At 35.9% G+C, this 14,904-nt stretch overlaps 1 protein-coding gene across 3 annotated transcripts in view; it reads left to right on the top strand.

Moving 5' to 3' along the window:
* TBCK (TBC1 domain containing kinase) overlaps positions 1–14,904 on the top strand; it is a 184,275-nt gene that overhangs the window by 27,913 nt on the left and 141,458 nt on the right. For all 3 annotated transcript variants that reach the window (XM_058666970.1, XM_058666971.1, XM_058666972.1), the window contains 2 exons: positions 9,121–9,235; positions 11,269–11,342. In XM_058666970.1, the coding sequence (XP_058522953.1) occupies positions 9,121–9,235; positions 11,269–11,342 (189 nt within the window). The remainder of the gene's footprint in view (positions 1–9,120; positions 9,236–11,268; positions 11,343–14,904) is intronic.

Here is a 14,904-nt window from a genome sequence, read left to right on the forward strand (position 1 = left end):
AAAAAGAAATATGGAAAAAATGCTTATATTTTACCTCCATTTCCCCCGCCCGACTTATTGGAGCACTTTTTATTATCATCAAAATAGAAATTTCCCTCATACCCCAATAAGTCACTGTCCCTCTCCAACTACCTCTCTGGTACTCTCATTTTAGGTTTTATTTATTGTAGCACTTCATGCAGTTACATATGGACATTGTTTTGTGCATGAGTTCCGTCAGTTGGCACAGGTTTCTGAGTCACTCAAGTATTTTCACATATTTAACCTATTCCTCTTTTTTAAATGCTGAAACATTCTATTTTATCAATGTACTGTAGTTTGCCAGTTTTTTTGGATGAACTCTTGATCTGTTTGCCAATGTTTTAGCTGCCATGAATGTTGTGGTAATTTTTTTCCTGGCCATTTGTTTGCATTTTTCTTGAGTAAGTAAGGCATATCTTTTGTACGATTGGCATAATGTGTGAGTTACAATCTTTCCTCGTCCTCTCTGGAAATTGTTACTTGAAGTCTTACTGTTAACCATGGTGAACAGTAGCGAGTTACCAGTGTCATTTTCATCATGTAGACATTAAGCATGTGCTTTTGGGAATTTGTATCATCACATACAAAAAAAGGAATTTGTGTTCCTTTTTTAAAGCATGGTAATGAAATGACAGCATCATAAACCAAGATCAGATCGTTGGTTGCCAGGACTTAAATAAGGTTGAGGAATTGAAGTAAGTTTTACTTTAAGAAGAGACCTTTGTGACAGCGAAAATAGTCTGTATCTTGACTATATCACTGTCAGTGTCCTGGTGATCCCATTGTGAAATGGTTCTACAGGATGTTGCCTCTGGAGAAAATGTGGAAGTGTACCTGGATCTGTACCATTTCTTGCATGGGAGTCCATAGCTATCTTAAGATAACTTTTAAGGTGCAAAGAGCATGAACAAACTTTTGGGTTCATGTAAATATTCTATTATATTAAATGGCTGTTATGTGAGTATATATAAAATTGAATCAAGCAGCATATTGAAATGGTGTGACTTTTAGCCTACATAAATTGTATATCAAAAAGGGACTTAAAATCAATAAAAATGAAAAGCACAATATTTTAAAAGATATTTATTTTATTTAATAATTTAAAAATCATTTCCTGTTCTAATATTATAGGCTATTTATATTATTTTTATCACTTTCAAAAAAAAGCTGTTATGAAATAATGTGTTAACTTTGTCTTACAGTAATGAAAAGCCATACTATATGTTCAGGGAATTTTTTTTTATCTTAGTATTCATGAATTCAGAATCTGCAGGAACTGAGCAGATTAGTCAGTTCTGCCACTTTTCAGTTGTGCTTGTATAAGGAGAATTATCTTCACTCCATATTTTGTTTTACTTTGTAATGGGGGAATTTGTCCTTGGCAATTCAGTATCACAGTTCCTAAATCCGCTTACATGGACCTTACAAAACAACGAGCAAGTGAATAATTTCATAACGGAAGCCTATTGTCAACCCCTTGATTGACAGTGGAAACCTTTCCCTGCTTACTTGATGTAGCATACGGAGTGAGAGTTCATGCATCACTCTTTCTTTTAAACATTTAAACTTTTGACTTTTTTTTAGTTACATTTATTTATTCATTCAAACTGGATATATTATCCCAGGAGAAAATTAATACAATGAAATATTTATATAGAAAGAGTTAAGGGGCCTGTAACCTATTAATAAGAACCTGGTTAATACACTCACATGCCTCATGGCAGTGTATGGGTTTTTTTTTAATTGTTTCCTTAATATATCTGATGTAAAAGGAGATTTTTAAGGGAGAAGCCCCACCCAGTCTCCCACCCACCCCAGGTCCCAGGTGTGGGGCATGCTCCAAGGGTCTTGCTCAAGTGGTTTTGATAGGTCAACAGTTCTGAATTGCTGCCACTCTCACCACTCCAAGCACGATGCGGTCGTTGGAGAATTCACTGATTGACATAGTTCATCATATAAAGCTTTTGACTTTTAATCAATAATTTATATAATTATAATTAATATTATACATAATTTAATACACCAGATATAATATTATCTGTTTTCACTGTGTTGCAGATGCTTTTAGGGTCTCATGCAAAAAGGCATTGCCCATTGTATTTTCTTAACATGTTTCCATGATATTTCTTCTAATACTTTCAAAGATTCAAGTCTTAAAATTTGATCTTTTTTCCATTTTAACAAGTTTTATTAATAATATATTTGGGGCTCCATCAGCATCCCATAAGGGTAACAGTTCTACTGGAGGCTGCACTTCCACTCAAGCTCCTTGGTAATATGGCTAGGAAGTCAGCAGAATATGGCTTCAGGGTCTGGGGCCCCTATCATCCAGCTAAGAGACCCAAAGGAAGCTTCTTGCTCCTGGCTCTTGACTTCTGCTTCATTGTGCTATCTGGGGAGTCAACCAGCAAATCAGTTCCTCTCTCTCTAACTATCTTTCAAAGAAGTAAGTCTTTAGAAAAATAAACTGTATCTTCATGAGCAAAAGTTTTTATGGTAAAGCCCTATGTGCACAAGTATTCTTTATGGTTAAAGCTGTTTTGTATCCTATTTTAAAACTGCTTACCATCTTGCAAATTGTAAAGGTATTCTTACATCATGTAATGTTCTAAGAGCATTATAACTTTAGAATTTATATAGGATATGTGGTCCATCTCAATCTAATATTTGTTTATTATGCTCAGATTAGTTTTTACCATTTGGATAGCTAAGTGATTCAGTACCTTTAAAAGAATGTTTTTCTTGTTTGGTAGCTTTGGTGTTTTTATTGAAATTATGTGATCACAGGCTTGAAGCAATGACTCAGTGGATAAATCCCCACCTTGCAAGTGCCAGGATCCCATATGGGTACCAGTTCATGTCCTGGCTGCTGTACTTCTGTGGAAATATAGTAGAGTATGGACAAAAAAAAAAAAAAAAAGCTGCAGCTAACATGATACACGGTGGTGAAATACTGAACATTTTCTCCTGAGATGAAAAAGCCAGGAAAGAATGATCATTCAATGTTTTATCCAGATTGCAGTGAGACCCTATCTAGTGAAATAGCTTATGTCCTGGGAAAGCCGTAGAGGATGCCTCAAAGCCTTACCCCAGCATGGGAGACCTGAAAGAAACTCTTGGCTCCTGGTTTCGAATTGCCTCAACTCTGGTCGTTCATCCATTTGGGGAGTGAACCAGTGAGTGGAGGATCTTTTTCTCTGTTTCTCTTTCTTTCCATAAATCTTACCTGTCTTTCCAATAACAATAAATGAATACTTACAAAAAGTCAAATGGCCACATCAATGTACTTATGTTTGTGGGATATGTTGTTTCATTTGCCTATTTATTTTTCTATCTTCATGCAAGCAATACCATCTTGAGTGCTATAATTTTATAGCAAACTTTGAGGTCAGAAAGTATTAGTTCTTCAGTTTTATTTTTTCAAGATTGCTTTAGCTATTGTTAGCTCTTTGTATTTTAAGTTTTATGGTGAACTACTCTATTTTCAAAAATGTTTTTCGGTGTTCTAAGATTTCATTAAATCCATTGATTGATTTAGGGAAAGTTGGAATCTTCACATAATTGAAACTTTGGATAGATTAATACACCTCTTTCTAGATCTTTACATCCTATTTAGTTTCTCCTAGTAATACTCCATAGTTTTCCAAGAGGTCTAGATCTGACTTTTATTAAATGTATTGCTGTTACTTCCATATTATTTTCCAGTTGCTTGATTCTAGTAATATCTGAGTTTTTTTTTTATTAACGATGTTTCCTGCGATCTCTCTAAATTATCATTTCAGATACCGCTTTTAAATTTCTTAGGATAGGGCCTGGCGGCATGGCCTAGCGGCTAAAGTCCTCGCCTTAAACGCCCCGGGATCCCATATGGGCGCCAGTTCTAATCCCGGTAGCCCCACTTCCCATCCAGCTCCCTGCTTGTGGCCTGGGAAAGCAGTCGAGGACAGCCCAAGGCTTTGGGACCCTGCACCCGTGTGGGAAACCTGGAAGAGGTTCCAGGTTCCCGGCATCGGATCAGCGCGTACTGGCCCGTTGTGTCTCACTTGGGGAGTGAAACATCAGATGGAAGATCTTCCTCTCTGTCTCTCCTCCTCTGTGTATATCCGGCTTTCCAATAATAATAAATCTTAAAAAAAAAAATTTCTTAGGATGTGCTTCATTAACAACTGTGTCAGTCAAGAAATATGTTTACGGCTTATTTTGTTTGAAATTTTTTTGCTTTAGAATTATTCTTGAGCTATTTCACTAGATAGGGCCTCACTGCAATGCTGGATAAAACATTGAATGGTCATTCTTTCCCGGCTTTTTGATCTTAGGGGAAGATGTTCAGTATTTCATCATTGTGTATCACGTTAGTTGCAGGTTTTTTGTCCATACTCTACCATATTTCACAAATGTTCATATCTAATTTGCTGAAATATTTTAAACTCATGGGGTATAGATTTTGTTAAATTATTTCCTGGGTATTATGAAACCTATAGCATGATTTTTTTTCCCTTTCATTAAATATATAGTTTGTTTTGATTTTGAAGATGTAAAATTGCAATACAATTCGTATATCATAAATGCTTTTGAAGTATAAAATTCAGTGAGCTTTTAAATTTCTTCCCAAGGTTCTATAGCTGCCAATACTAATTCCAGATTAATTTTGTCATGCCAGGAGGAATTAACAATCTTCCCCACTTTCTCTCTCTCAAGCACAGGAAATCACTAATTTACTTTCTATCTTTGGGTCTACTTACTGTGAACTTTTCGTATAAACTAGGTTATATAATACATGATCTTTTGTGCCTGGTTTCTTTCACTTATGATGTTTTCAAGGTTGATCCGTATTCTAGCATGAACAGTGTTTCATTTCCACTTATGGCTAATGTTCTGCTGTATATGTAAACAATTCATCCGTGTATCTGAAGATGGACATTTGAATTGTTTCTAAATTTTAGCTGATGTGACTAATACTTCTATGAGCATTCATATACAGTATCTGAATATTTTTTCAGGGTTTGTTTTAAAATATATATATTGGAGTAGAATTTGGCTCAAATGAAAATATTATCTGTATCTTTTCACCAAACTGTTTTTCAGAGTGGCAGCACCATTTACAGTCCTGCTTGGCAATGGTCTGCAAGGCTTTCTTTATATTACATTTCCACCAATATTTGTTATTCTTCATCTTTTGAGTATTGGTTTCCTAGTGCATGTGCAGTGTGATCGCGTAGGCTTGATTTTTATTTCCCTAGTATGATATAATTGAAAATGTGTCAGTCTTTGTCCCAAGTTCCTGGTACAAAGCTTTAAAAATCCTTTGGATTTCCTGGGCGATAGGGTTGTCAGTTTTATTCGTCTTAAGCTACTTGGACATATGTGAGTTTAAGTTAATGATGTGACTCCTGGAAAAGTCCCAGATAACTTAAGAGTGAGACTTCGTCTCTGGAAAGACTTAAAATGTAGAAGATTGAAACTTTGAGCCCCAGTCTCCAGCCTCTGAGGAGAGAAAGCATACTGGAGCTTAGTTGTTAAAGCTGCTGCTGAAATGCTGGAACAGATGTAGAATACAGAAAGATATTAGAAAGGTGCTCACTAAGAGAAATAGCAGAACATTATAGAACAGAAGCCTCAAGTTCCTAGGATGCAACAAGGTGGAGGAATACATCACGGTGGGGGGCGGGGGGGAGAATCGCAGGGCCTATAAAACCATGTCACATAATGCAATGTAATCCAAAAAAAAAAAGAAAAACCAGAAAAATGTAATACAGCAACAAGGTGGAGGAATCCACCATGGGGGGAGGGTCCGGGGAGGGGTAGGGGCATCCCCAGAGCCTATGAAACAGTGTCACATAATGCAGTGTAATTAAAATTTAAAAAAATAAAATAAAATCATCAACTTAAAGAATAAGAAATAGAGAAATATAGCAGTGTATAGTTGAGTAACTATATCTTTAGTAAATACAAGTTGAACAATCTGCTTGGGAATATTCACTGGGATTTGATTGATGTTATCATGTGAAGTTAGATAATCCAACAGTTCTGTATGCTTTGGGGATGATTGTTGCAGAAGCACACAGTAAGTTTCTTTAGAATTGATTTGGAAAATGTTAAACAGATCATGTAAGACTGTATAACCTAGGAGATTTGAAAATTCTTTTTAAGCCATGCTCAAAATCCAAATATGTTGGCTGATTCATGCCTAAAATCTGTATTTATTTCTATGTAGAGTGTATTTCTAATTTTTAATTTTTTTCTTAGGATTTATGATGTCTTAGGCTGATTTAGGCTTAGCAGTATCATAAATTTTTTTAAGACAAAACAAAAAGGAGGAATAAGTCTGTCTTTCCAACTACACTGTAGTATTCATTGTGGAGAAGCATTCTTCGTGTTCCTCTTGAAATCCACAGGGTCTAACCATGCAGTTTAGACTAGCAGTTAGACTGTGCATCTAACAATGTGTTTGAACATAAAAAAATATGTTGCCTTATCATCTGGCAGTATAAGAATTTCTGAAGTGTATCAGGCTGTTTGGAGAGCTACTTTCGGTGACCCTATAAAAGGAGACTTTAAAAAGTTATTAGAAAATTGGAATTATAGATAGCTTTATTTTGGCGTCAAGAACATTTGAAATACAGGCTGTTTTTTCATAGTACACATTTTCCAGGCACAGTTTGGTGCCATACAGATTTCTTAAATGCATTTGTTAGGAGCAAAGATGACAGAGAAAATGTTACCTGCCTGGTCTCTGGAATAACAATATGAATGGGGCACTTCAAAAGGAAGAGAATAAGAAAAAAAAGAAGAGAATATTTTCTGATTTGAAATACAGTTTACATTTTCTGGGTTAGCAGTTAGGTCTCACTATTAACACGATAACCATAATTCTCACATGGAAGTTCTGTTTCGTGGTAAAAATACTTGGAAGTATTAAGGAATAGAGCTTAGAAAGGAGTACATAAAATTCCACAAATACTGATTCTTCCTGCTCAGTATTTGAAATAGCATTATTTAATTTCTTTTAAATTAAGTGTTTATAGTAAACCCTAAGAGTACAAGATAATAGAGAAGAAAGTCTGATTTACTGTATAATTGAAACTTCAGAGTTCTAAGTCTGTTAGTGGTAAAGCTGTGGCCCCAGCATCCCAGTTGGGTGCCAGCTTCTGTTCTGGCTCCTATTAACTCACCTGGCAAAGCGGCAAAAGATGTTTCAGGTGCTTAGGCCCAGACTCACATGAGGGATCCAGAAGAAGCCTCAGACCCTGGGTTTGGCCTCCCCAAACCTGGCGTTGGCAGCCATTTGGCTTTTCTGCTGATTGGAAGATCTCTCTGTCTCTAACTCTGACTTTCAAGTAAATAAATCTTTTTTTTTTTTAAAGTGTATGGTATAGTTTCTACTGTCTTGATGTGTTTAAATTTTTAAGATTTTATTTTGGTGTGTACACTTTTCAGCAGCTTTTTAACATGGCTGTGTTTTTTGACATGTAAGTTTCATGTCCAGTATCTTACAATAAATTAGAAAAAGCACAGTGTTGAAAGCAGAACGCGCATTCTTCTGTGTTTGGCGATTTTGGAGCAGGGTATAATGGAAAAAAAGCCATAAACAAAACAAAAAACCCTCTGAAGTTTTGGCTTTCATTCCATGACAGAAATGTTTATATTGAAGTATTGAAGGAGTAGGTAGCTGAGGCCCCCTAGTGTCACAGCTGAGTATGGCAACCATTTCTAAGATTTTTGTGGAAACTGGAGAAATGGGGCCAGCAGCAGTGATTGGGTGAGGGACCCACAGAGAACTAGAGCCCAAGAAATTAAAGTTGATTTATTATTTTAAAATTGACTCATGGAGCCAAAGATGGTATAGTGCTAGCTTCTGTGTTTATTTTAATCACTCTCAAAGCAGGCTTTTCTTTATTTTTAAGGAATTAGAAGTTTACATTTTTATCATGTGCACATTTTTGTCATTGTTAACTAAGCTTTTACGCAAAATCCTAGCATTTATTCATCCTCATAGGGTGATGTGATGGTCATTTCTCCTTTCTCCTTACTGTGGAGTGAAAGGTCTTACACGGAAGAGCTCCTGCTGCTCTAGCTTTTGCTGACTTGCTGCATGTACACCAGAACAGTGGATGCGCTGTTGGCCACTAAGGACTGTTCTGTCATTTCAGGTCCTGCTCTTACCGTTCCTGCTTTAGTGTCTCCTTAGCACTTAATCTCTACATATCATACACTTAGTCTCCAAGAAAGGACCATACGTTTCTTTTAGTTCATATATAAAATGAGATCATGTGAAAACAATATAATGAATGAAAATCAGAAGTTATAGAAGCAGAATGAGAAGACTAAAAATTATTTACATCATTTCATGCAGCGAGGAGTTAATTGTGTTAAGTAGAATTCTGGCTTCCCGATGAGCTGGAAGCAGCCGCTGGCACGGGTGCCGGTCTCTGCAGTCAGGCCACAGAGAGAGGGGAAGGAGACAGCCGCTAGCATGGGTGCCGGTGTCTGCAGTCAGGCCACAGAGAGAGGGGAAGGAGACACTGACTTGCCATCTCTGTTTATTTCTTATGGTTTTAATTTAAAGGACGGGGTTAATTTGCAGTAACTCTTTTTAGGATAAATTTAATTCAACTCAGTATTTCTTAAACTTGGGTTTATTGAGATGCAGTTTACATAGTTTCAAATTCACCTTGTATGATGTATATTCAAGTAAGTATGAGAAATGAAGTCAGTCCCTTGTCCCACGGAATGTCCTGACACTCCTTCACAGTGAATGCTTTCCTGCCCCTCCCTCCATCCTTGGCAATGCTTATGTTTTGACGAATATAGATCATTAATATTTATATAATTATTGATATCTATCTGCATTAAAGTCCTAATTTTCCGTGTTCTATTTTGTATTATAATTGCTTTTAGAAACCCGTAAGATCTTTTGAAAGATAATTTCTGTTGCTTTCAGAAATTTGAAAACTATAGGTGGGTAGTTTAGGAAATACATACACATTCTGCTGTCAGTGGCAAAGCGTAATGAAAGTGCAATTCTGAATGTTTTTATTAGACTGCTTTTCACTCTTTAAATAAGATTATACGTTTTAATATATATTGGACTTTCCCCAGCTATTCAAAGGTTTTGTGCATTGCATTTGAAGTTCTTCAGGGCTTGCAGTACATGAACAAACATGGTATTGTACACCGAGCACTGTCCCCTCATAATATCCTGTTGGACCAAAAGGTAATTGTCAAATAATATAATAAGCATTTGTATATTGCTTGAAATTGAAAGCTGTTAAATTGGACCCATTTATTTTATCAGAGGAACAATAAATAATAAAGCAATTTAACATGTTCATAATGAAATGCATGTATGAAAATTATGTACTTGATATTGTGGAAAGCAATAAGAATATTTAATTATTTAGAATCTGTTAGTCACCTGGACAGTTCTTAAGAAAGACTGATTTTATACTCATTTTCTAACTTCACTTTCTATTCCACTCTTTTTTGTGCTAAAGCATGTGCCTTCTGGCTTCCCAACCTCTGAGTTTGCTCTCATTTTAAGAAATCTGCTCTGTTTACAAAGAGCATCACTGTCCTAAGTACGCCTGCGTTTGTGTTTCCCTCTTTATTTTCCTTCTGTCTGTCCTCTTCAAGTTATCTTATTTGCTATTGGGATGCTGTTTCTCTACTTGGAAATTTCAGGTAGGATTAATAAGAAGATAGTGTTTCTTTCAAGTGTATAAATAGATTGTTTATTTTTAGAAGTAGCTATGCTATCATTTTAAAAGTTTTGGTGGGGGATCTCTTAGTAGAATTCTGTTTTTTTCTGAGTCTTTTAATATTCACTGTAGTTACCCCGTGGTATTAAAAAAGTCACAAAGAGAGTAACTGTGCTTAATAATTTCAGGTTTATAGCGGTGAGGTACCATTTTGTAACCAGTCTAAATTTATTTGAAGTGAGATAGAATTGGTTTATAGTGCTGAGCAATAAAGTTCTTGAGCTGAAGACAAATTAATTTTAAAATTGACTTACTGTTTTAAAGCATTAAATAGCTAAAATAGAAAAATCTGAAATAACATATTTGACTTTTATTAAGATCCCCAAATTTATAATAAATAATTACTAGTAATCTCAAAGTATATGAAAATAATTAGAAACCTAGCAGGCTTCCAAAAATCTTGATAAATTTTTCACTTATCTTTTGACATTAAGAACTCCATGTCACACTTCAGTTACATTATTATTGGACTTCCAAGTTCTTGAAAAACATTTCTGCATAAAAACTTTCCCAAAACATGTCTAATCAGGGATATAGAACAAACGAAAATATATCTACCCTTTTACATTGCCAAAAGCCTAGATAATATGCATGAAAATTGTTGAAGAAAAATGCGATCTGTTAAATTAGGCATTTAGCCCAGCATTTAAGACATTGGTTCGAAATGTTCTTGTGGCACTGTGGAATAGCATGTTAAGCTACTGCCAGCAGTGCTGGTTTCCCAGTTGGGTGATTGGACAGTAACAGTATCCTGTATGGATGATGACTGCTCCTTTTCCAAGCCCACTCCCCTCTGATGTTCCTGGGAAAGTAGTGGGAAATGGCTCAAGAGTTTGTTCCCCTGCACTCACATGGATAACTCAGAAGATTGGGGCTCCCGGCTGCAGGGCTGTGCGAGGCCATTTGGGCTACTTGGGGAAGTGACCCAGTGAATGGAAAGCCTCTCCCTCTCTTCCTCCTTTCTCTCTCTGTCATTAACTCTGCCTTTCAAGTAAATAAATATTTTATAAAAGAAAACTCATGTGTCGCATTGTATTGTCTGGTTTAGCACTCCTGACTCCAGCTGCAAAATTGAGCTTTCTGCTAATGCAGACCCTGGGAGTCAGCCATGGCGACTCGAGCGGCTAAGGCCCTGCCGTCCTGGGGGGCCTGGGGACACCCTGAGAGGCTCTTCATCTCTTTCTTCCTCCGTGTTCCTGTCTCCCACATGAATAACACTTTTCTAATAGAGAAAAAATGTAGTTTTCCTTTATGTATATAGTATGTATATATGTGCTTACACATTTACATGTTTATACTTTTAGTGAATGTAAATCAGACTTAGTAGTGCGGATTTTTGCTAAAATCATGGTATTTAGGAAATTTTACATATTGGTATTTTAATAAAATATTGTATCTGAGTATATAACAATTACCCTACTTTTTAAATACGATAGTTTTTTTCTTGTCAGATATACATTTATTGTGATTTCTCTTTTTTCTGTCCTAGGGACATATTAAATTGGCTAAATTTGGACTTTATCATATGACAGCTCATGGGGACGATGTTGATTTTCCAATCGGGTAAGGAGGTTTTAATCTGTTTTGAATTCTGTCCTTCATTTTGTAACCTTTTGTAACACTAAAAAAACTATGTTGATTTTGGCATAAAAGCATTTCACATGTTGTTTTTCCACATACTTTTTTAAAGAGTACACAGTGAGTTTCTTCTGTTATGAATCTTTGATTGAATTGACAGGCCAACAGATTATTGGTCTCCCTGCCAATATTTAAACCTCCTAATACTTTATAGTAAACTGTATTTCATTATAATTAAATTGATTTAAGGCAAGAAATGTAATCAGATACTACATTAATGATAATGTATGTGTAATAAACAGACTGAAAAGCAGCACCTTTACATTATTTTTAATTAAATGCTTTATGTTTAATTCCCAGTTCTTTAAGGCAATGTCACATATTAAGATTCAACTTGTGAATATCATTCGAAGAAATTCCATACTGAGAACTACTTGTGTGAGTTCAGAGGCATCTATTGAATCATTTCTCATATGGAATTCCATATATCCCTTGCCCTCCTGGAAAGGAAAAGAGGTTGAGGGCAGGATTTGTGGTTCTGTCGGGTAGGCTGCTGGGTATGCTGCTCGCAGCCTCGGCCGGGCGTCCTGGCTACATGATTTCCAGCTCAGCTTCCTGCTCATGGGCCTGGGAGGTGCAGCGATGGTCTGTTTCTGTCCCTGCCACTCCTGTGTAAGCCTGAATGAAATCTTGGGCTCCTGACTTCTGCTTGGTCCAACCACAGCGTCTGTGAGCAGTTCAGCAATGAACCAGGGGCTGAAAGATCTCTGTCTCTCTTGCTCTCTGTCACTCTGCCTTTCAGAAATAGATGATTAGTTACCATAAAAAGAAGGGGGGTATTTCATGCTATACTCAAATAGATGATTTTGATATTGATATTGCTTTTATTAATTCTTGTCACTTATAAACATTTCCATAATATAATTCCTATAATTCTTCTTTGAATATTTAAACTGACATTGTTTTAGATATATAAAAGTTACCAAAAAAAAGTACAAAGAATCCCTGTCTTCTTTTAGACTTCCAGAAGTTAGTTTTTCTATTTTTGCCTTATTTTTTTTCAGTGACTATATTGCAAACCTGGTATGATACTTTTTTGCAGAATTACTTACACACATTATAACCATTTATTCTTAAATGCTTCAGTTTGTGTCCTAAAGCGTTTTCTCACATAATCTCACAATAATTATCATAATGAAGAAATTAAAATTCTCATTCCCCGTCCCAGAAGACTTAATCATGCTTTTGTAAAAATCTGATCTATGTTTTTGCATTTAAAATTTTTACCTAAAAGAATTGTTAGCATACAGATAAAAATTATACATATTTATTGGCTACCACGTAATTTTACCATGTATGGTATACACTGTGCAATGTCCCAGAGAGGATAAGCATATATATTTTTTTGATGATTAACATTTCTTTATGGTACAAACATTTAAAAACCCGTGTTCTGGGTTTAACATTGTTTATACCCACTGGACACTACTACTCCAGAACTTGAAGTGTGTGTTATTTTTAAATAGGACCATTTCCAATTTGCTTTTTGGGCATCCTACGGTGAATTCTGTTACATCATACTGACAATAGTGAGACACGGAATATGTTTCTTATGTAATACATTGCTTCCAAGTTTACTTAGACTTTTAAAGCTTAATTTACATGCCTCCTTTTTATTAAGATTTATTTATTTTTTATTGGAAAGTTAGATGTACAGAGAAGAGGAGAGACAGACAGGAAGATCTTCTGTTTGCTAATTTCACTTTCCAGGTAGCCACAACAGCTGGAACCGAAGCCAGGAGCCAGGAGCTTCTTCCGGGTCTCCCACATGAGTGCAGGGTCCCAAGGCTTTGGGCCATCCTTGACTGCTTTCCAAGGCCACAGGCAGGGAGCTGGATGGAAAGTGTAGCAGCTGGAACACGAACCAGTACCCATATGGGATCCCAGTCCATGTAAGGCGAGAACTTTAGCCACTAGGCTACCGCACTAGGCCCACAAACTCCCATTTTATCTTAAAAATTCAGATTGTAGATTACTTCCTACCTAAAGTTTTTATTAGTTATGTATACCTAATAACCTTAAGTTGCATTCAGTAAAGAAACACTCACTAAGCACTTTTCTGTGTGATGAATATATTAAAAAAAATTGTTCCTGTTCTGAAGTTCATTTCTGATTTGGAAAATTTACTGTTTTGCACACATAAAAACATAATCTTACAGCTTTTCCAGTGCTGAGCAAAACTCAGTTTTTTTCATAAGTGTAAGAATGGCACTGTGTTAGGACAGCCTGTAATTTCTTATTTTAAAAACCCCAAGAACACAGTAAATTTTCACCCTCTGCTCATTTTATTAAGTAAACAGAGATCTTACTACTGGGTCCTTCCAAGAGTGATGTGGATAGCCAGAGCTGGGGCAAGGGGAAGTCAGGTGTCCTTAATGCCAGCCAGGTATCCCATGTGGGTGACAGTGGCCCTGCCGTTTGAGCTGTCACCTGCTGGCTCTCACATCATATGTTTGCGAGACTGAAGCTCAAGTGGAAGCAGGACTAGCAGGTACCTGAGCCGGACTCCAGCATCCCTGGCTCTGTCCTAACTGCATCCCAAGCAATTTGTTCAGTCTTTACCATATGTAATGCTTGCCTCTCAAAGTAACTTTGAAAGGCTGGGGAAAGTGTGATAGGTAAGCATCTTCCTTCTTTCCAAATCAGTTTGTCTAAGAGAAAATTGCAAAAACATAATTTAAACCAAACTTAATTTTTTTTTCTTTTACTTGAAGGTGCTTTAGTGATGAATGAAGAAAGAGGGTATTTTTCTTTAAATATATTGAACAGTTTGAAGATCTACACTTGAGTTTAAAATGGTTGGATAAATTGATCTTGTTTTACCATTTGGTCTGGCTTACTTTGAAGTCTTAGACCCAACAGGTCTTACCAGAAAGTATCAAAGAGCAAAATGTGAAATATTATCCAGGAAAAATAAAGTGATCAAACAGCTATGGCATAAAAGAAAATATTTACACCAGCAGAAGCTTGCAGTTGATTCAAAAGACAAATATTAAGGAACAACAAAGTAAAATGTTACCATGTGTTTCAGAATATTGTAAAGAGTTAGAAATTGGACATTCCTTTCAGTTGGCCAGTAGCTTAATACCTTGTTAAAACATCAAACAGATGATGAAAGCCATTTATATTTATCTCACGAGTCATACTCATAGCAAAGTTCTGGTAATTTTCTTTGAGTGTTAAAAATGCTATGCTAAAGAAGGGAAGGATATTTAAAAGGATTACGTACATCAAGAACAAGTCTAAGACTTACTGTTTTTATTAATTTTTCTTTGCTGAAAAGGAAACTTGGAGGTTTTGGAGCAAGGGCTACCTCTGTATTTCTGTCAGAAGGTTTTAATAGAAAAATTAACCCATAAATTTTACTTCATTTTATTGCTTAGACTGTTATTTTTAGATTAGATGTACTGAAAAACAGGAAAAAGATAGTTTTTCAGATAAATCATAGTGATGATGACAAGATCTTCCATTTTTCTAAAGCTTCAGT

This window comes from Ochotona princeps, chromosome 7 (assembly GCF_030435755.1).
Source record: "Ochotona princeps isolate mOchPri1 chromosome 7, mOchPri1.hap1, whole genome shotgun sequence".
NCBI classification, from domain to species: domain Eukaryota; kingdom Metazoa; phylum Chordata; class Mammalia; order Lagomorpha; family Ochotonidae; genus Ochotona; species Ochotona princeps.